General features: G+C 33.9%; 1 protein-coding gene across 5 annotated transcripts in view; it reads right to left on the bottom strand.

Annotated features, from left to right (window-relative positions):
• Nucleotides 1–278: 278 nt before the first annotated feature.
• LOC106880238 (delta(14)-sterol reductase TM7SF2) overlaps nucleotides 279–20,598 on the bottom strand; it is a 30,313-nt gene continuing 9,993 nt past the window's right edge. For all 5 annotated transcript variants that reach the window (XM_014930101.3, XM_052971712.2, XM_089359847.1 and 2 more), the window contains 9 exons: nucleotides 16,447–16,635; nucleotides 15,739–15,945; nucleotides 14,533–14,719; nucleotides 12,604–12,798; nucleotides 11,408–11,628; nucleotides 9,865–10,033; nucleotides 5,431–5,511; nucleotides 5,051–5,173; nucleotides 279–3,274 (listed from right to left, as the gene is read on the bottom strand). In XM_014930101.3, the coding sequence (XP_014785587.1) occupies nucleotides 3,114–3,274; nucleotides 5,051–5,173; nucleotides 5,431–5,511; nucleotides 9,865–10,033; nucleotides 11,408–11,628; nucleotides 12,604–12,798; nucleotides 14,533–14,719; nucleotides 15,739–15,945; nucleotides 16,447–16,635 (1,533 nt within the window). In that variant the 3' untranslated portion in view covers nucleotides 279–3,113. The remainder of the gene's footprint in view (nucleotides 3,275–5,050; nucleotides 5,174–5,430; nucleotides 5,512–9,864; nucleotides 10,034–11,407; nucleotides 11,629–12,603; nucleotides 12,799–14,532; nucleotides 14,720–15,738; nucleotides 15,946–16,446; nucleotides 16,636–20,598) is intronic.

Genomic DNA, 20,598 nt, shown 5'->3' with positions numbered 1-20,598 from the left:
TACATATATACACAAGTGTATGGAAGACAAAAAAATAAAGGAAACAGTTTTCATATCTTTTTGTAAAAATTTGGATTAAAATTCTTCATAACTACTAAAGTATATTTTGGAATCATTGCTCTTTATGGAAATTATTCCATATTTAACCAATTCCCTTCAAGAAACACTGAACAATTACGATTTTTTTTCTTACATAGCTACAGGTATTTTTGACTTCTTTTATATATACACACACACACACACATGCACATATGTGTGTCTATTATTCATTTTCTGTCTTTTCATAGGCTGGTATGAGACAAATGAATCTACATCCAAAATGCAGTTGACACTGTTTGATGTTTTTGACTACATTGATTTTAGCTTATACACAAATGTGTATGTATATTATGGAAAAGTTGAGCCTTTTTTTTTTAAAAAACATGTATGGATTAACTTTTTTGTTATTTTATGGGAGAATTTAAATAAATAATCACTAATGACAGGTCAGAAGATTGATGAGTGACTAAACTTCTAAGGAAGACATACAAGCTTTATGGATACTTAATACATAAAATTGTTAATGTATAAATACTGGAAATGAAGGAAGACAAATCTTTGGAAGTATTTTGTCCAATTACACACAATTTAAAAATAGAAGTGGCAGTTATATCCTGTTCTTTTGTTGTAAGTTTGCAACAACATTTTTTTAATGTTTTCCCATTGTAAACATACCAATAAAATAATATAATGATTTTTTTCCCACTTCAAAAACTCTTGAAGGAATCTGAACTTTGGTACTCCATGCTAATGCCATTCATTAATCATAGTATTCCTAATGTTTACAGCAGTGTAACATCCGTTATACTTAATTAATAGTCAGGTAGATTAGACCATTAAAAGTTCAGCATCTTTGACAGTACAGTGCTAGTGGCCAAACATGAACTGTCAACACTTCAACAACTGTGGTTCTCTAAAATATAATGGAGATTGGGGTGAAGAAAAGGAATGTAATGATGACAAAATTGAGTGATTTTTATATATTGTAATACTGAAAGGTCATATGGAAATGGAAGATAATAGTGAAAAGCTTTGTTAATACTGAACTGAGCAGATGCAGGTGATTAGTAATACACAAATGAGAAATTAATTAGTAAATCACCAGGTATTTGAACCAATGAAGAATTCATTTTCAATTCTGCAAGTAAATCCAGAGTGGTAGAAAATTAGAAAAGAAAGTAAGTACTCCAGAATTATTAAAGCTATACTGTAATATAATGTGACCAACCAAGAGTTGCACAAGTTAACTGAAACCATTTTCGCTAGCTGTGTGTGTTCTTTATACAGTAGAGAGGTAAAATTCAAATCAACTCGGTTTTCTTAAACCACACATTACAGATACCATCTACCTAGGTTTAATCACTGCCTTTTGCAGTACCATCTCTCACAGGCATGCAGCAGTGCTAGGCCAACATATGAACATGTGATGAATTAAAGCTTTGTTGAACTAAGTTTACCAAATATTGGTAGCTCTAAGCCATGCATGCAAATAGAATGCTACATTTGTTTGTTTTTTTTTTAATTATAGAGAGAGAATAGGTGCAAAGTTAAGGTCAACAGTTGAAACCTTGTCACATTCAATCTTATTTTAGACTATTTGATAATTTCCATTTTATGGTGGAGTGCAGAAACTCAAAATTCACTAATACTATCCTACAAACAAAGAGAAAAAGACATAAATTTATTCAAATGTTCGCTGTTCTATCCCTAAATGTAAACAAATATGAAATACCATAACTAGGGAAATAAGCAGATTATTTTAGAAATGAAGAATACTGATTTTCCATTTTAAAATTTGGTTTGTAAAGAGTCTCAAATAGGAGTCCACGTGGTAACTAATTGAGAGTTTGACAAAACAAAAGGAATGTCATTCTAAAACTGTATCAGTAAGAAAATCAATAGGGACAAATAATCTCAAAAATTATATTAAAAATTCTTTGCTATCTTAGTGATTCTGTATATTGAATATCAAGTAAATTTTTTCTCATATAGTTAAAGCAAAACAAAATCACCAGTTAGTAATACTGCCAATGTTTTATGTTAAAGAGTAAAAAATATATGAAAGTTCAAGTTTCTGACATTTAAAGCTAAGCAAAGAAGTGTGTAAATTAAAGTCCATAAATAATAATAAAAAAAAGTAGATGTATAGTTTGTAATGATATTCTCAAAGACTGTGTAGTTAAAGCTAATCATCAAATTCAATGATTCCATTGAATTTGAAAAGCACAAAAAAAAGTATTTTTCAGCTGTATTTTTAAGAAAATGTTTTCTACGCAAACGTGATACAGCATCTGACACAACCTAGTATTATAGTAGTCAAAAATATTGGATGGCTGTAAACTTTTCACCATCATCGCTGTATACTACTTGTGGTAATGTTACTGATACAGCTACATATTAAATGAGTTTTTAAAAATTTTTTAAAAAGTTTAATGTATTGAGAAATGAGATCAGTTTTTGTAAAATGTTAACTACAGACATTGAATAAATGGTAAATGGGAGAATTATAGACAATAATAATAATAAAAATAAAGATAACAATAACAGTATGACTGATCACAAGCCCTATAATATCTGAATTGAATTTTAAAAGGGTACAAAAGTGTACCAAAAATGTCTGGATTGACTGAATATTGATAGATGCACAAAGGAATATTTGTGGAAGAGGGTAAATGAGCAAGTGATGTTCATACACATTTGAAATGGCTACAACTGATATCTGTAACTAAGTCACTTATTCTTAATCTATAATGCTTTGACCTTGTTGAAATGACAACATGATTTAGGGGTTATAAGAACTGGGTTGAAATTAAAAACAAATTTATATGAAAAACGTACATATATAAAAAAAAAAAAAATTGCCTGAGTCCCAGTAATGGAGACAAATACACAAGTAATGAAAATGTGGTTCTTTTTGTTTTATGTACATATAAAATCATGAAAAAGGAATGGAATGGGGAAAAATAATTAATAGGATGTAGAAAATATTTAGAAAAGAGTGTGAATGAATGCTGCAGTTAAAAGAATGTGAGGAAAAAGTCTTTGTAGAACCACTAGGGTGGTTAGTTTTGGTTTTAGTAGATATAAGGGAAGATCCGATACTTAACAGCATTGCAGTAATGGTCCCAGCTAATGCCATGCTTTTTCTTACAGAGATTATAATCTCTACGCTCCCGTAAAATTAGGAAGGTTATACAAATGATGGGATAGAAATAAGGCACAATACTTCCAAATCCTAAAGAAAGAAAGAAAAAAAGAGGAAATATAACAAATGCAATAAATGACAATCAATAAATGAAAAGAAATTTATTTTATTAGTGAACTTAATTGATGATTGAAAATCTAAAAGGAAATGGAATGGTAAAAACAAACTTTTAATTATTTGATCAAGAAATTGACACTGCCTTTCATTTTTCAAGTCAATAAAATAAGTGCCAAGCACTCAATTTAATCAATATTCAATCTGATAAATCACTACATAGATACAGATCAACAAAGCAAGAAAATATTTTGTATCTATATAACATGAACGTAAAGGAGTGAGAGAGGATTAAAATTATCAATGATGGGCATTCACAAATGACATTATGAATCTTAAAATCTTAAAAATCTGACTGTATATATATATATATATGTAATAATCATTTAGGATCTGTTTTCCATGCTGGCATTAGTTAGATGGTTTGACTGGAACTGGTAAGCCAGAGAACTGTACCATACTCCAGTCTGATTTTGGCTTGGTTTCTACAGCTGGATACCCTTCCTAATGCCAACCACTCCAAGAGTGTAGTGGGTGCTTTTTGCATGTCACGGCATGTATGTGTATATATATGAGTCATCTATGGGGCTAAGCCCTTTATGGTTGCAAAACCATTGCTCACTCCATGACTGGACATATACTTAAATGCATGTATATGTATGTGTATAAATATATATGTACATGCTCATTTACACACGTGTGTGTGTGTATTCATCATTTCATGTCATTTTATTTCCATACTGGCATGGGCTGGATAAGATTTATCAAGATAGTATCTTGCAGCTGAATGTTCTTCCAGCCCTTACTTGTTTTTCAAGTCAGGTACTTTTCCTATAGCAACAATTATCTCTGCCTACGCCCCACAAGCAGGACTACCAAACGATCAGAAGGACCACTTTTATGATACTGAGTTTTCACACATTGCAACTGAAGAGCTAAAGGACATTGTTTACAGAAGATGTAAACAAGCACACACATTGTATGTACAAGAAGTGCTTCTGACAGTCTCCAACTAGCAAATTTCACTCACAATGTACCGGACAACCTTGCCAGCACTTATTGTGTGTGTGTTTGTATGTAAAGGAAAAATTTTCTAAAATAACCACATAAATACAACTTGAAGAAGATTGAAAGAAAAGTCACTTTAGTAAATGAAATAAAAGCCTCTTTTACATATTTCAGTGAGGAGTTACTCTTTCAATATAAAGCTTGTTTAGTCCTAGAAAAAATAGGGTCCTCAAGAAAATTAGAAAATGTCTTAACAGAATCAATTTGTGCCAAATGAGTTAGTTGATTTAAAACAAGGAAAAAGTAAGGAAGAGATATTTGCATTTATGTCTACTGAAAGCTAATGTTAAATTGGCATTATTTTTAATCAAACAGTTCTCTAGCTCTTGATATACCTGAAAAAAAAAAAAAAAAAAAAAAAAAAAGGGCAGTTATTTATTTCAGTGACATTCTCAGGGGCTACCACTGAAGTAAATAAATGTTTAAGGCCAGTTTAGCAGGTAGGACTTATATTTGACCTGTGAGACCTGCACAGCTCACTGAATGTTAAATTTGGTAAGGAAACATGTAACTAATACAGAATCACTAATCTTAATCCTTGCCTATCATTAATAGGAACATAATAAGAGTAATAGAGATGGCTGATGTTGATCTTTTTCTTTTCTGCAAAATCATTCCAGTGGTCATGGATATAAAAGTAGTTTATTGTTTTGTAAAAGTTTGATTAAAGAGTATACAACTTACCACACGTAAGAGACCAGGCAACAGACATGATGATATCACCCAAGTAGTTTGGTTTGCGACAAAGTTTCCACCAACCCGATACGAGAAGGCGTTTACCACTTATTGATGGTATACTCTCAAGATCTGCAATAAGTCAAAAACATTGCTTACTACATATACTACTTACTATTTGACAGTTATAAAAACTAAGTTTTAGTTAATATTATTTGTTTCCAATATTACTTGTTCAGATAATGAAATCTCTTTTTAATGTAATTGGTCTACATATGAAAGCTCTTCTTTTTGAAGACTTCAAACAGGAATACAGTTCTCATATAATATCTTATTCTTTAGAGAATAAGAAGAAAAGGATAGAGGTGGAGAAAAAAAATTATGCTTACGGGCCATGCTGAGTTGGAATGGATCTTTTCTAAATTCATATTTCTGAGAGGTTGATCCACGGTAAATGACATAACCAACAACTAAAAAGGAAATGGGAAAATAACATTTAAAAAAAAATTTAAATGGCTGTGAATTTTATCCCTAAATTACTACTGAAAACCATCTTTGGACAACTCTATGAAAATGAGAAATTATAAAATTTTAAAGAATTTTGATACAAGAGGAGTTTAGTTTTAAATAAAAGTTTAACTGGTTTTGCACTTTACGAAACCACAATATTTTACATTTAAAAAAAAATACCCAGTTGAATTAAATGTCAGTTTTATAGCTGGAAGGACTAGGACAGGCATCGAATCTACCTGCTCCTACAGAAAACAAGTCTAACTGCAGTTAGCAGCTGGGAGAGAATCACACTGTCAAGATTGAATTTATTCACACAAAATTTAATGAGCTTTAAGAATCATCTGACAAAAATGGACAGAACTCCAATACAACAAACAATCCATAGAGAAGTATTTTTTTTATAAAATGTTACAGTGGTAAGGGAAGTCAGTACAAAAATCTAAAATATGTACGGTACACCATTAACATAGAGAAGAACCCATGAAGACTGGGTTTCTTCACCAAGGCCTGAAAATACTGAACAGTTCCTGATCCTTAACAAAACATAACTGAACCCCACATACAGGGGGCAAATTTTGAGAGAAGGTGTAGTTGACTTGTATTTATTTTATCAAAGCCAAAGCAATAAAAAACAAAGTTGATTCTGGTAATGTGTGAACTCAGAACAGAAAAGGATGTAACTAGGTACAATGCATTTCTTCCAGCTGCTCTACTGATTCTGTCTATCACAATCCTGCTAATAATGATAATAATAGTTTCAAATTTTGGCACAAGGCCAGCAGTTTCAGAGAAGGGGCTAAGTTGGTTACATCGACCCCAGTGCTCAACTTGTATCTATTTTATCAACACAGAAAAAGTATGAAAGGCAAAGTTGACCTCAGCAGAATTTGAACTCAAAATGTGCAGACAGACGAAATGCTGCTAAGAATTTTGCCCAGCATGCTAACAATTCTGCCAGCTCACTGCCTTCTAATAATAATAATAATAATAATAATAATAATAATAATAATAATGATATCCATCCTTAGTCAATTTGTTTATGGTTGGGAGTATCCTGCAAATAGACAATCAGTTCAGTAAACTTCTAGATGAGACTCACATAGATCCTTTTAAAAGAGTTGAATCCTGCACAGCAAAATAGCAAAACACATAAAATTCAATCTAAAAATCCTCTCACTCTGCAGTACCTTTTGAAGCTTGATGGATTGATCCATTTCATATTTGTACCATGATGGTACGTTGCTCTCAATAATCTAATTAACCCCAGAAAATAAAATACTAAAAATAGACAACTTATCATGTTTTGTCTTTGTTGTCAAGTGTGTTTGTGACTCATTGCTAATGACATCCTTTATAGCTGTTGTTTACTTTTGTTTTTAATTAAACAAAAATAGATTTTTGCAATGGAATGAATATGTGATCAACCCAGTACTTCGTTTGGCAAATGAGAAAAACCTAGTATCTTTGCAGCAGAGGAAATTATTGATGTTATTCATACTTTGGACAAAGAGTTTAGCCTTACACAGATAACATAAGTGATTCAGATACTCAGACTGCTGAAAGTGATGAGAAAAGTAACGATTTGGGTGAACAAATACAGTAAAGAGATAGGTGATAACTGTTATTGGCCTGAATTTTTTTGTGATTCTGTCCATTAGTTTGCCTGCAGTCGTTACTCTTGAGCTGTGTTTGTAACTATTTATTGTTTTTGCCCAGGAGCCCAAGTGACAGGTAAAATTAGACACAGAGGCCCATGTGTTAAAAATCCATGTAATTTTACATTAATGTGCATTGAGTTTTACTGTAGTAGAAGGAGAAGAGGAGGAGGAGTGAAAGATTTAATGTTTTGAGACCTTTCAGACAAGGGTTTCAACTGTTAAAACCTACTGAATTTTCCTATCGACTCATTATTGCAGACACAGACCATTACCAGTTTCCTCATAGTTTCCATTTTTCTCTTATTTAATGCACACTTTTCCATGCCAAAATATGTACTGTACACCATTAACATAGAGAAGAACCCATAACTGCACCCCACATACATGGGGAAAATTTTGAGAGAAGGTGTAGTTGACTTGTATTTATTTTGCCAAAGTATTGACTCTGGTAATGTGTGAACTCAGAACAGAAAAGTTTATTGAGGCAGAACTGCTATAATCAGATATCCTTCTTGTTGCTAACCCTTGCTTGTTTTCAAGCAAAGTAATATTTTCATATGGCTAGACATTCCTTTGCAGAATATTAGAAATGATTTCATTTATAACAATCACAAGATGTCAAGACAAGGAGACACAAACATACACACAAACATATGCAATGGACTTTCAGTTTTCATCCACAAAATCCATTTACAAAGTTTTTGTCAGTCCAGAGCTATAGCAGAAGTCACTTACCCAAGGTGTCACACAGTGGACCTGAACCCATATGCTTGGGAAGCAAACTTTTTAGCCACACAGCCTGACATAATATATTTCAATGCACACACATACAAACTCATACATAAGGCTTTACAAAAACGTTAAAAACTGTATGTAAAGTAACAACAAAATAACCTTTAGTTCAGATGATTCAAATAATGTGAAGAATTCTTACATTCCTGTAACTTTATAATTACACATACAAACCCATTCACACTCACACACAAAATGCCAAAAGTTAAAAAGCTTCAGTTCCAATTACTCATGTCCTAATGCACAAAATGTCACTAAAAGCCACACTGAGTAACAGTTACATCTTACAAATCCTATAAACAGGTTTGCTTGTATGCCAGACTTGGCTATAAAAATGAGGTGACAGGCAATGAATTATGTGCAACTACAAGCATACAAATTGATTATCATCCAAAACAGAGATATTTCTTTATTTCTTAGACTTAATTTCTTTAGTATATATATATATATATATATATATATATATATATACACACACACAGATAGATAAATAGGTTTGGCAACAACTGGACATCTACATTGTTAACGTTTGCCAATCTGATTATCTCCCTTGTGTGTGTGTGTGCGTCCTCCACCACACCTTCTTAGTTTGTTCATGACCCACAACTAAGCAGTTTGGCAAAAAAAAAAAAAAGGCTGACAGAATAAATTTCAGTTTAAAAAAAACAAATTAAGTAGTTGAGTCGATTCTTTTGAGCTAAAAAAAAATCATGGTAGTGCCCCAGCATGACTGCAGTCCAAAGACTGTAACAAGTGAAAAAATGTGTGTGTGTGCAGGCATAGCTGTATGGCTAAGATGCATGCTTCCCAACTATGTGTTTCAGATTCAGTTCCACTGTCTGGCAGTATTTGCTGGGGGTAACCAAAGCCTTATATGTACATTTAGTAGAAGGAAATGTATATATATATATGTATAATTCAAGTATAGGATAAAGTCTTTATAAGAATTTATCAGGCAGTTAGCATGAAAAAATCTCATAAGGGAAAAATCCATCATTTATTCCCTATAAATATATTTATTAATTTATATAAGGGCATTACTATACATGAATGCCTCACGCTAAGAGGGACTCTAAAGTCTAACTACCATACATGTTTGTGTGTATCCTTGTCTTGACATCATGTGTTGGCTGTAAATGAGCATTCCCATAATACAAGTGATGTTCATTTCCAGTGAACATGTCTGGCCATGGAGAAATATTACCTTGCTTGGAAACAGGTGGAAGTTGACAACAGGAAGGGTATCCAGCAATAGAAAAGCTGCCTCAACTAATTCCATCTGACCCATGCAAGCATGGCAAAATGGATGTTAAATGATGATGATGATTATATATTTGTGTGTACATGTGCACACACATATATAGAGAGAGACATACAGACAGAGAATCTGTTTCATTTTTACACTCATTCTGCCATGAGGTTAGACAAATATATTATTAAGGGCATCTGGTTTTACAACCAGATGCCCTTCTTGCTATTATCCCATACCTATTTTTCAAGTAAGGAATATCTTATTTCACATGTATTAGAAACAAGACCAAATTTTAACATTCAGATTCATTTGTGTACAAATATGTGCATGGGTGCACATGTACATACACACACACAGATGATAGGCTTATTTTAGTTTCCACCTGTTAACTTCATTCAGAAGGCTTTGGTCAACATGGTATAATAGTGCAAGATTATTGCAATGGGACAGAAGGGACATTGCAATGGAACAGAACCTGAAACCACGTGGTTGTGAAATGAAGTTCTTAACCGCACAATCATACTGCTGTATATTTACACACACACACATATTCAATTTAGATAACTTGAATATCCAGACAAATTATCAAAATAGTATTTCATACTTACAATTTAACACAGCAATGAGAGCCAATATATAATAGGGAAGCAGTACTTTATGTCGCACCAAGTAAAGTCCTTGAATACAGTAAACATAAGGAATCCATACCATATTGCCAAAAACTGCCATGAAACCATAGCCATCATGGAGAATATCCATACTGACTAAGAGTGTTTCCTGAAAATACAAACATCATAGGAGCCAATATAAATAACAAAAACAAAAATTAACAATCACTGAGAAACTAAATATGAATAAACATAAGCATAATTAAAAAAGAAATTTGATATTTCTCCTTGGCACACAAAAATAGGGTTAGAGGGTTAGACACAATGGAATAATGGAAGGAAAAGCAGTAAGAAAAGATTTACATGAAGATAATACAGTCACTTAGTTCAGGTGGGATCAGACTGTCATAGTCACAAAAGAACACAGATATTGATAGTGAGTAGATGACTGAGAAGGATTAGTGTGGAGGATCTGCTGAAGCCAACTTTGAAAGTCAAACATAGTTTCCTCAAGATCAATTAATTACTGGTAGCATATGTGCTGGACCAGATGACTGAATATATAAGATTCACTACCATTCTGTTAAAGAATATCAGAATAAATATAAAAGCAAAAGAATAATAATTTATATTCTATTCCTGGTTTTTTAAATGACTTCTTTCCAAGAGCTTTTATTCTTGTCCTTTTTTTAAGATCAAATTTTATATATACTGTCATGTATGGTACTTATTGCATTTCATTTTATTAGGTACAGTGAAGATGAGAGATGGTACATATAGCCTTTTCAGACCCACTTAAACTGGATAATAGAGAGAATTAGCCTGGCTATGAATATTATCACTAGAATTCATGGGGATTAGGTAGTTTGTATTAGCAAACTTAATGTAATAAATGTTAAGAGGCTACAAAGAGTGGCAATAATTTAGTGTTTGAGGAACAGCCCTACATCAGGAGATGGTTTTACATAGGTTAACATGGTTAATGCTTAGTTTCAATCCTACAAAGTTAGTGGTTGAAAGAGAAATCATACAAAAATAGGCATGCAACTCTAGGGAAGAAAGTTTGAGCAAAGTGTTTAGTATAGGACCAAAAGGTAAGAAAATCAAATGATAGCCAAGGAGGTAAGAAATTTATATAAGGATGGTATATATAGTCAGCAAGTCCAGAAAAATATATATTGTAATAGTAACAGTAGAAGAGACCAGGAGAACACAAATTCAGATTGACAAGATGGCTAAGGAGAGTTAGTGAGTGAATGATTGCTAACCACATAGATGGCTTTCAACATGTAAATCAACACGTATGTGAGTGTACCTGGTTAAGTTGGTGGCATGTTGAACTAAAAGCCAAAAAGTTAGCTGTTCATATCTATAACTGGTACTACAATATGTTCATGATCAAGACACTCAATTTCTAATGGCCCAATAATCCACTTAGCTGTTGTGTAGCACTTATACTACACAATACATTTAAAATAATTCCACCCCTGCAAAAACTGGTTCAGTACAAAGACATAAGAAATCAATCAAAAACAGAACTTACCTCAAACCAGAGCATATCAGCAATGTAAATAAGTTGGAAGATTGTAACAATTGCAATAGAGGGAGAAATTCCACCATCATCTTGGCTAGCTTTCAGAACAAGGCACATATCCATCATCAGCCAGGTAAGAAAACTCATTCGGAAATTCAAAATTTTCATATCCAAAGGACCAATTCGAGGATTCAATTCGTGTCCCATAAAGAAATCATGAATTACATTACCTATAATATAGGGAAAATCATGTATAGTGTTATCACATCAACATTACCACTACCAACAACTTAATTTCAATATGATACACAGAATATATATGAAAGCCTGTACAGTTTCACCACATGTTTTACAGTATTATTAGAATATGTTAGCAATGTTACATCATTAGTAATAACATTGTTAAACTGATATGCATTTCATAGATGGCAATGCTATATTCAGCACTGCAGCATGGATATAAAGTGGAGAAAATGGGTTCCTCCCAGCCAACTTGCCTAAATACACATGAAAATGATATTTTCATATAGTGGGACTACAATACAAACATATACATATTAGTTTGTATGTATTCATCACAGTGGCTCTTCCATTGTTGCTTATAAAATCTATATACACACGCAAAGACAATAATTGTAAAAAAAACATAATGAAAATAAAGTTGGTAATTAAAATTGTAAAGAAGGAAAAAAAAATTGGATGGCCACTTGACTTATGATGCTATTTGTCACTGTATTCCATCAGAGGGAGGCCCCTTATAAAATCAATAATAATAGATTACATGTTTTTTCTTCAAAATTAACAACACATACATAATGCATTGCAGCTAAACAACTTGTGTTTCATGATTTTCAGTATAGGTCTCTTAGAATTTAGATCCAACATTTTTGAAACAAAGCACTTCCATAATTGCTAAATACTGAAAGTGCAAATGAAATCATAGGCATTTTTTTTTTGTCTTCTGGACATACCCTATGATTTTTTGCCATTCTCTTTATGCTGAAAGGCCTAAACTACATCACTGCTAATTACCTGTGAGTGAGAGTGAGAGAGAGAGTGTGTGTGTGTGATGACTGCCAATAAAATAAACAAGACTGTCAAACTCTGGGTGGTTTGCAGATGAGTCACAATGTTAAATACAGTTGTTATAAATAAATAAATGAGGAACATGCCTGGGGAAAAAAAAGTAGTTTGGAGATATTTACCAGTATTGCCAGAAGCTGCAATTGCTGTTGGTGATGCATATCTGGACTTGATGTAGAATACAATGCTCAGAATAAAAGCTAGAATTGCTGATGTAATGACTATTGAAAATAATTTGTCATACACAAAAGTGATTGGCAGCTCTAAGTAGAGAGCAAGTCCAAGCATAGCAAGGACAACTACCAATGCAAAAAAACCTGAAAAAGAAAGAAAAATGTTGAAGTATGTGTTTGTGAAATATTTTGATATCACACATACAAAAATGGTCTGGGTAAACTGAAAACTATTAATTTGCAACAATTTCATATTTCAGAAGACAACATCCAAATATAAATTTAAAAAAAAAAAAAGTTTCTTTACTCAACTATGATAAAATAAGTGTTTAAGAGGAATGGATTTATCAGAGAATGGAAGAGAAATTAGTGAAGTAGTTGTGCAGGATTCCAACCATTTCTTCTGAGATAGCTGAATGCACTTTATCATAGTTCATCAGATTTTTTAAAAAGTTATAAATGAAGTGGAAATGTTAAGAGAGTACATCGTAATTGGTAATCACCATCACCATCATTATTCCACTTTGCCACACAGATATGGGTTGGATGGATCATCACGAACATGTCAGTTCTTATTAATGACCTTGTCCTCAGAGATTGCTTTGGGAATCATGTCTCACACACATTCCGGCTCTTGTCATGTTTTCTGTGGCTAGGTGCCCTTCCTATACAGAAGAAAAGCAGTAGATTTGGTAGATGGAAACTGATAAAAGCTTGTTGTATGTGTGGGTATACTTGACAAGCAATGCTGTTTATCTTCAGCTTTCTGTGTAAACAACAACAACCAGCACCACTCCTCCTCCTCCTGATGCCTGTTTTCCATGATGGCATGGGTTTGACAGTTTGATTGGAACTAGTAGGCCGGGGAGCTGCATCTGGTTCCAGTCTGTTTTGATGTGCTTTCTATGGCAAGATGCCCTTCCTAACACCAACCATCCCATAGAATGTACTGGGTGCTGTTTACAAGTCACCAGCATGGATGCTGTTTACATGTCCCCAGCACAGGTGCTGCCCTTCACATGTCACTGGCATGGGGTGCTGCTTTTTATGTGCCACCTTTTACATGTCATCGATGTCTCATCATCACTGGCCACAACTATGAAGCTTGATGTATCTTCTCAAGCACAGCAAATCACTAAAAGTCTTGGTCACTTGTCATTGCCTCTGTGAGTCTCAACATCTGACGATCATATTTCATCACCTCATTCCATGTCTTCTTAGGTCTACCTCTTCCACAGGAAGACCTACGAAACAGTTGAGGTTTGGTGGCAGGAAGGGCATCCAGCCATAGAAAATCTAGCTCAATGAATTGTAGGACTCCTGGAAAACTGGATGTTAAAACAATGATGATGATGATGATATAATACATTTAGCCTCACTAAATGATTTTTAAGGTTAAGAACTATTTGGTTAAGGAGAAGACAGAGATTCACAATTGTAATTCATAACAAATTTTCATCAGTTAGGATATCCTTAAAGAATAAGTCTTGTTTAGGTTTAGAGTTATGTTTAGTAGATACAAAACAAGAACAATAATAGAAATCATGACAGAATTTGTCAATGATAGAATTTTGTATATGTAATTATAACATGAGACTCAATCATATTTCAATTAGAAGTGAAGTCCTCATCCTCTAGCTACTGACCACATATACTCTCTTTTAACTTTCACCATTTTATTTTAATGGAGAAGATTTTGCATAGAAGAAGGAGAGGAAGTCTCAGATGGCATCAATTAAAGCCTGAAAGAGTTAATATGTAATAAGACTAATGCATTTGAATTAAGCTTTACTTCAAACAACCAAAATGGGATGATAAATCAATCATCGTGGTCATACAAGGTTTAGTGATATTACAATCAATAGTGTTCTAACTTACCATTACAGCGATAGGTCAGACGACCACCAGATGGTAAAGGCTGTCCTGTAACTTTTCTTCCCACTGGAATGATTGCTAATACTGACTGAAGCAGGAACCAACCAACAACAATACTGGCAGAGTATGGGTCAAAGTAATATTTCCAGTTCTTTGGTATTTTGGGTAGACTTGTGATACTGCACTGATACTAAAATTTCATAGTAGATTATAAATCAGTAATGTCAATAGAAAATGGACAAGAAATATGGGAAATAACAGTAAAAAACACATCTTGAACAAAGCTGGTATAAATGATACAAAAGTTAGACCAGATAAATTCTTTTAACAAGTTTACTACTACATGATTCTAAAGTCAAATTTCACCAAAGTTAAATATTTTTTATGGCTTTGTATATCAGATGATCACAAATTTTAGAGAAGTGTAAGAAGAATGAGCCAAAGAGAGAGATTCTATGCAGTTGTTTAATTTGTAAGAAATAGCTGTCAAATTTCCCTCAAATCACATCCTACTATTTTATGAAGTAAAGGAGACACACATCCAGGATAATATAGTCCTAGATACATCATGCCTTAAAACGGTGATCTGAGGATAAATAACAACAATAAATTGCTGGTGAAGGTTAACTGTTCTCTTTAAGAGATTCAGCTGAATTACATGATGATCAAAGCTTGCTAGATTACAGCAAACACTTGCATGATTTTCCATTGGAAATATCACAAACATCCTTTAGAACTGAACAACAGTCTTGGATGGTTTATCTGGTTTGTAATAGAAGAGATATTTTCATCAGTAGTTTTTCCTTGGTGGCATGTTAAACAAATTTACAAAACAGCAGCCAACCCCTGTGTCTCAGCCCGGAATGCTTACAAGACTAATGCTTTCCTTGCTGATTGTTAAACTATTTTGGTATTTATATTTATATAAAGAGAAATATATTGGTACGGAATTGATCTGACCTATGAAAAAAATTGATGCCAACACAAGGAAAATGTTTTTTTTTTTATTTTACCTTGGTAGTATGAATGCATTCAAAGCCTACAGTGACCACTCCTTCCCAGCATTAGCCACTGAACTTTAAGTATGAGGAGAAACCATCTCTAGTTAAGCAAAATGAAACACACAGGGGTTGTTGTAGGTAAGGATTAAATTTCTGGCATATTTCGGTTAGCAATCCAACATCTTTGAAATCGCAATCAAGATCTTACCTTGTGGCACAGCAGAACCAGGTAAAAGGTGGCGAGTGGAAATAAAATTATAAAAGACAAGGCACCCAAAACACTGCCAATATGTTTCTTTGGTGTCTTCCGAATTTTCTTTTCATCTTCAATCTTCACATCAGGAATTGTTTTGGTTTCAGAGATCTGTTTGATTTGGACAGTTTCTAACTTTTCGACAAACAATTTCTTTTCTTCCTTAATATGAAAAAGATAATTCAAAACAAACGATTTACAATAAAATAAAATAAAAAACTCAGGATAAATAGAACACAAAATTAGCAAATCAAATTATAAAAATTTCCAACTGTAAATTGCTGATTAACCTTAATGTATTAAGGTTAATCAGCAATTTACAGTTGGACTTTCATGAATTTAACTGCAAGTCTCATGCTCTCTTTTCGCATAGAAATTTTAAACCTAAAAACCCATTCACTGCAAGACATTGTTTTCATAACTGATTATTCATTCAATAAGAAATAATAAAATAGATGAGCCGGCTAGAAGCAATAGCCAACTCTCTCTCTAAACACACTTTGCTGTCTTAAAAAAGAGAAAACATTGGAAAATGCAGCCCACTATATCAGAAAGGGAAGAAAATGTAAAAGACTTATAATTAAAATATCTTTGATCATAGGGTCTACTCTTTTCAGGTTAAATTGGGGGGGGGGGGGGGTTAAACAACAAAATAGAAGTAACCTTTGCTGCAATTCGACTTGATATCCGAATAGGATCAGTTTTGGGAGGAGACTTTGCAACTGTTTGAGATGACGTTTTGCGCTGGACTGGTGTTGTTGTGGCTGATGCAGATTTCTTTGCAGCAGTCCTTGTACGACTGCGACTTCGACTTCTGGAAGTAGATCTCCTTCTTGATCTTGAACGTGCATCCTGAAATAAAGGCACCAATTTTATGACAGAAAATGTTAAAAAGTTCTTAATACATGTCCATAATCTTGAGGAGGACACACACACACACACCATCATTTTTACATCCACTTTCCCAGACTTGCACAGGTCAGGCAAAATTTATTGAGATGGATTTTCTATAGCTGGATGCCCTTCTTATAGTCAACCCTCACCTGTTCCCAAGCAAAGTAATATTTTCCCCATGACAGGGTATGTTTTCACAGAAGATTGGAAATGAATGATACTGCTTGTATGACAGTGATATTTGTTTATAACTATCATGATGTCAAGATGTGGCAGAGGCACACACACAGATGTATACATATACACACACATACACATGCAGTTGCCCCCATTTACACACACACTCACACACAGGGGTTGGACGAAATGATGGAAACACCTTAAAATTTCAAACAAATTAATTTTAATATGAGGTAGGACCGCCTTTGGCAGTAATTATAGCTTGAATTCTACAAGGTATGAACTCATGCAAAGTTTGAATTGTTTCCAAAGGAATTTTTGTCCATTCTTCAATTCTTGTAGTGATGATGGCAGAGGATATCGACTCCTTACATGTTTTTCTAAAATACACCATAAATGTTCAATAATATTGAAATCTGGGGATTGTAGTGGCCAGATAAGATGTTCAACTTTACTAGAATGTTCCGTGTGCCATTCAGTAACAAATTTAGCTGTGTGTGTTATCATCCTGAAAGATTGCGTTTCCCTCTGGAAAAAGTTCCGCAACCATAGGAAGAATTTGATCAGATAAAATGCTTAAATAGCCTTGACTATTAATTCTGCCATGAAGGGAAACAATTGGGCCAGCAGATTTCCAAGATATAGCCTCCCAGATCATCACAGATCCTCCTCCATGTTTAACAGTTGGAAGAAGGTAGTTTGGGTCAAATGCTTCTTTTGGCTGTCTCCACACGTATTCTCGGTCGGTGGTCGGAAATAAGGTAAAGGATGACTCGTCCAAGAAAATAACATTCTTCCACTGCTCTAGGGACCAATTCTGTAGGATTTTACTCCACTCTAAGTGCTTTGCAAAATTTGTTTTTGAAAGTAGTGGTTTTCTGATTGCAGCCCTCCCATGAAATCCGGCTTTGTGCAGCTCCTGGCGAACAGATTTTGTGGAAACTGGGCTCTTGAGGTGGTCATTAAGCTCTGCAGTAATTTTGGGAGCTGTACTTTTGTGATCCTTTCTAACTATTCACGTAAAAGTCCGACAGTCCCTATCTGAAAGTTTTGGTTTTCTTCCAGAGTTTTGTTTCGACAAGGAGGTTTTTCCCTCTTTCTCAAAGGCTGTCATTACTTTCGAGACAGTACTTCTTGATACACTAAACATTTCGGCTGTTTTCGTTACACTAGTGCCTGCCATATGAGCACCAACAATTTGACTTCTTTGAAAGTCCGATAGATCTGTCATTTTAATGAATTTCAATTACCTTTTTCTGATATCTGAAAAGAAACAGCAATTTTAGCAAAACATATTAAGCAACACTAATAATAAATCAAAAACCATAAAAATAAACAAGCTTTTGACAGTTTTATAGATATTTCAAAATTATGATGCTATGATGCTAGTTGTTTCCATTATTTTGTCCAACCCCTGTACATACATGCGCTTGCACGCTCCAGTTCAGTTGGGTCGCTGTTATCTCCCCTTCAATCGGCTTCTTTCCTTTGATAATTTCATGTTAAACCATTAATCCAGACATTTTTTTTCTCTCTCTCGAGTTTTTCCCTTCTTATCCCTTTCTATAGAAAAGCATTGGATTGAAACGTCAAAAACTTTCCCATTCTCCCCGAGTATCAAATTAATACTTCTACTTGTTGTTCTCTGACCTTTCTTTGTTTTTTTCTTTTCTGTACATTTGATATATACATTCACTCAAGATGCCATGCTGTGGGACTGAATCCAAAACCACATAGCTGGGAAGCAAACTTCTAAACCTCACAACCAATAATGGTTTCAAATTTTGGCACAACGCCAGCAGTTTTGGGGAAGGAACTAATTCAATAAAATCGACTCCAATGCTCAACTGGTACTAAGTGCAACCAGGCCTGGTGAAGATATAGGCAGTACTAGGTTATTGATCCATTGAAATAAATGTTGCTGTGCACCAATATCTTTAGGTTGTGGATTTTGAATGAAATACACTGTCTGGAGGTATGTGTGTGTAGGGGGGGGGGATAAGACAAGATGACCAGAACTGGAAACACCTTTGAACTTAGGTTTGTTGAGTCAGGGCTGACCTATCTTCCATGTTGCCATGGGTTGTATGATTCTACAGGATCTGATGAAACGGAGAACTGTGTAGCGTTCCAGTGTCTACTCTGGTATGTGTACTGGGTGCTTTTTTTGTGGAACCATTACTATTGAGGTTACCATGTAGATCGCAAGACCAAGATCCCCTTCAGTTGAGTGATGCTGCAGGGGAGAGGGAGGAGCTTTATGCTAGATATTGAGAGGCTGAAGTATGAAAGAAGGAGCAAAATGGGTTTCCTGCAGTGAAGGAGATACATGGCTACCTGCATTCTACAAGAGTGGGTGAGAGTAATTGGGGTAGAGCTGGAAAGAGAGATAAAGATGGTGAGATTAAGAAAAAAATCTGGTAGCCAGTACTCAGTATTACCAGATTTTTATGAATAACTTACACTAGTGATTAAAAAACATATCTTATTTTTCCCTTCATCATAAATCTGATTTTCTTTATAGTTACAGAAAAAAACAAAAAAAAAAACTATGTAATAGAAAGATCTATGTAATATATGAAGTTATATTTCAGACAAAATTGTGTTGATGAACATTGTACAGTAAACAAAAACAATCAAAAACAAAGAAAATTTACATAACAAACAAATTTCTTCAGATTTAAATCAGACAAATAATATAAAGATAGAAAAGTAAAATGCAGAATAAAAATTGAAATATGTTTTTAGACATTCTAAAAACAAGACAGATTAGGAAGGTTTTGCAGAGTAATCATGCAGGCAACCTAATTTGATTGAACCAGACACATTTCCGATCTTATGTATACTACCTTAATTTCAAATGTAGAGCCACCATAATTTACACAAGCCACAATTACACATTACAAAATTCTCTTTTAAATACAAGTAACCCTCTTAGGAGAAAATACAATAAATTGATAAGACCCCTTATATCAATAGTACCTACATTGTTGAATGAAAGACCACACTGTTTAACATGTAATTTAAATACAGATGCATACAGAATCTAGTTTACCATAACATTCTGCACAGTTTCCATTTTTCAGTATAAACCGAGTTTAACTGTATACTGTAGTTAAATGACTTCCTTTGCTTAACATATTCGTTTTTCCTCCAAAAATTAATATAGTTAATCACTCATTGATGAATACCTTTAGAAATGGAAGGTCTACTGCTGAAGTCAACTGACTATTTATTGCTCTACTGAATGAAACAGGTGTTTATTCACCAACTGTACTAACAGTAACATCCTGTGTAATCTGCTTGGTTGTTGGAACGCAACTGAAGACATCGTCTTCACATAACAAATCAAGGAAAAAATTACACTGGATCAATTTTCCATTGCTTTCTCCAGTCCAATGAATTTTAGCCTAGCACTGCTAGTTCATATGCTCATTCAACTATTGCAGTAGTAATAGAATCAGAAGAGAAAGGAAACATTAGGTGTGTAAGCCAGAGTTTGTGGTGTGTTGGTGAGTGAGCTTTGCCCATTAATCAGAAGGTTGTTCTTTGGGATATAGGATAAAATGCTTGTATGTGTAATGGCAGAAGCATCTCAGCTATGAGTTTTACTTGACCAAGAGGGTAAGAAACTGATCAGGGGTGAAGTATATGCTGGCCCTAAGAAGAAAGGTTAGTCTTTGGGAAAGGAGGAGAATCAGTCTTATGTGTTATGATGTAAAAAGATTGCTTGGAAAGATC

This window comes from Octopus bimaculoides, chromosome 11 (assembly GCF_046866305.1).
Source record: "Octopus bimaculoides isolate indiv1 chromosome 11, ASM4686630v1, whole genome shotgun sequence".
Lineage (NCBI taxonomy): Eukaryota > Metazoa > Mollusca > Cephalopoda > Octopoda > Octopodidae > Octopus > Octopus bimaculoides.
Note: the sequence above shows the minus strand (reverse complement) of the source record. Positions and strands in the feature narration are given on the sequence as shown.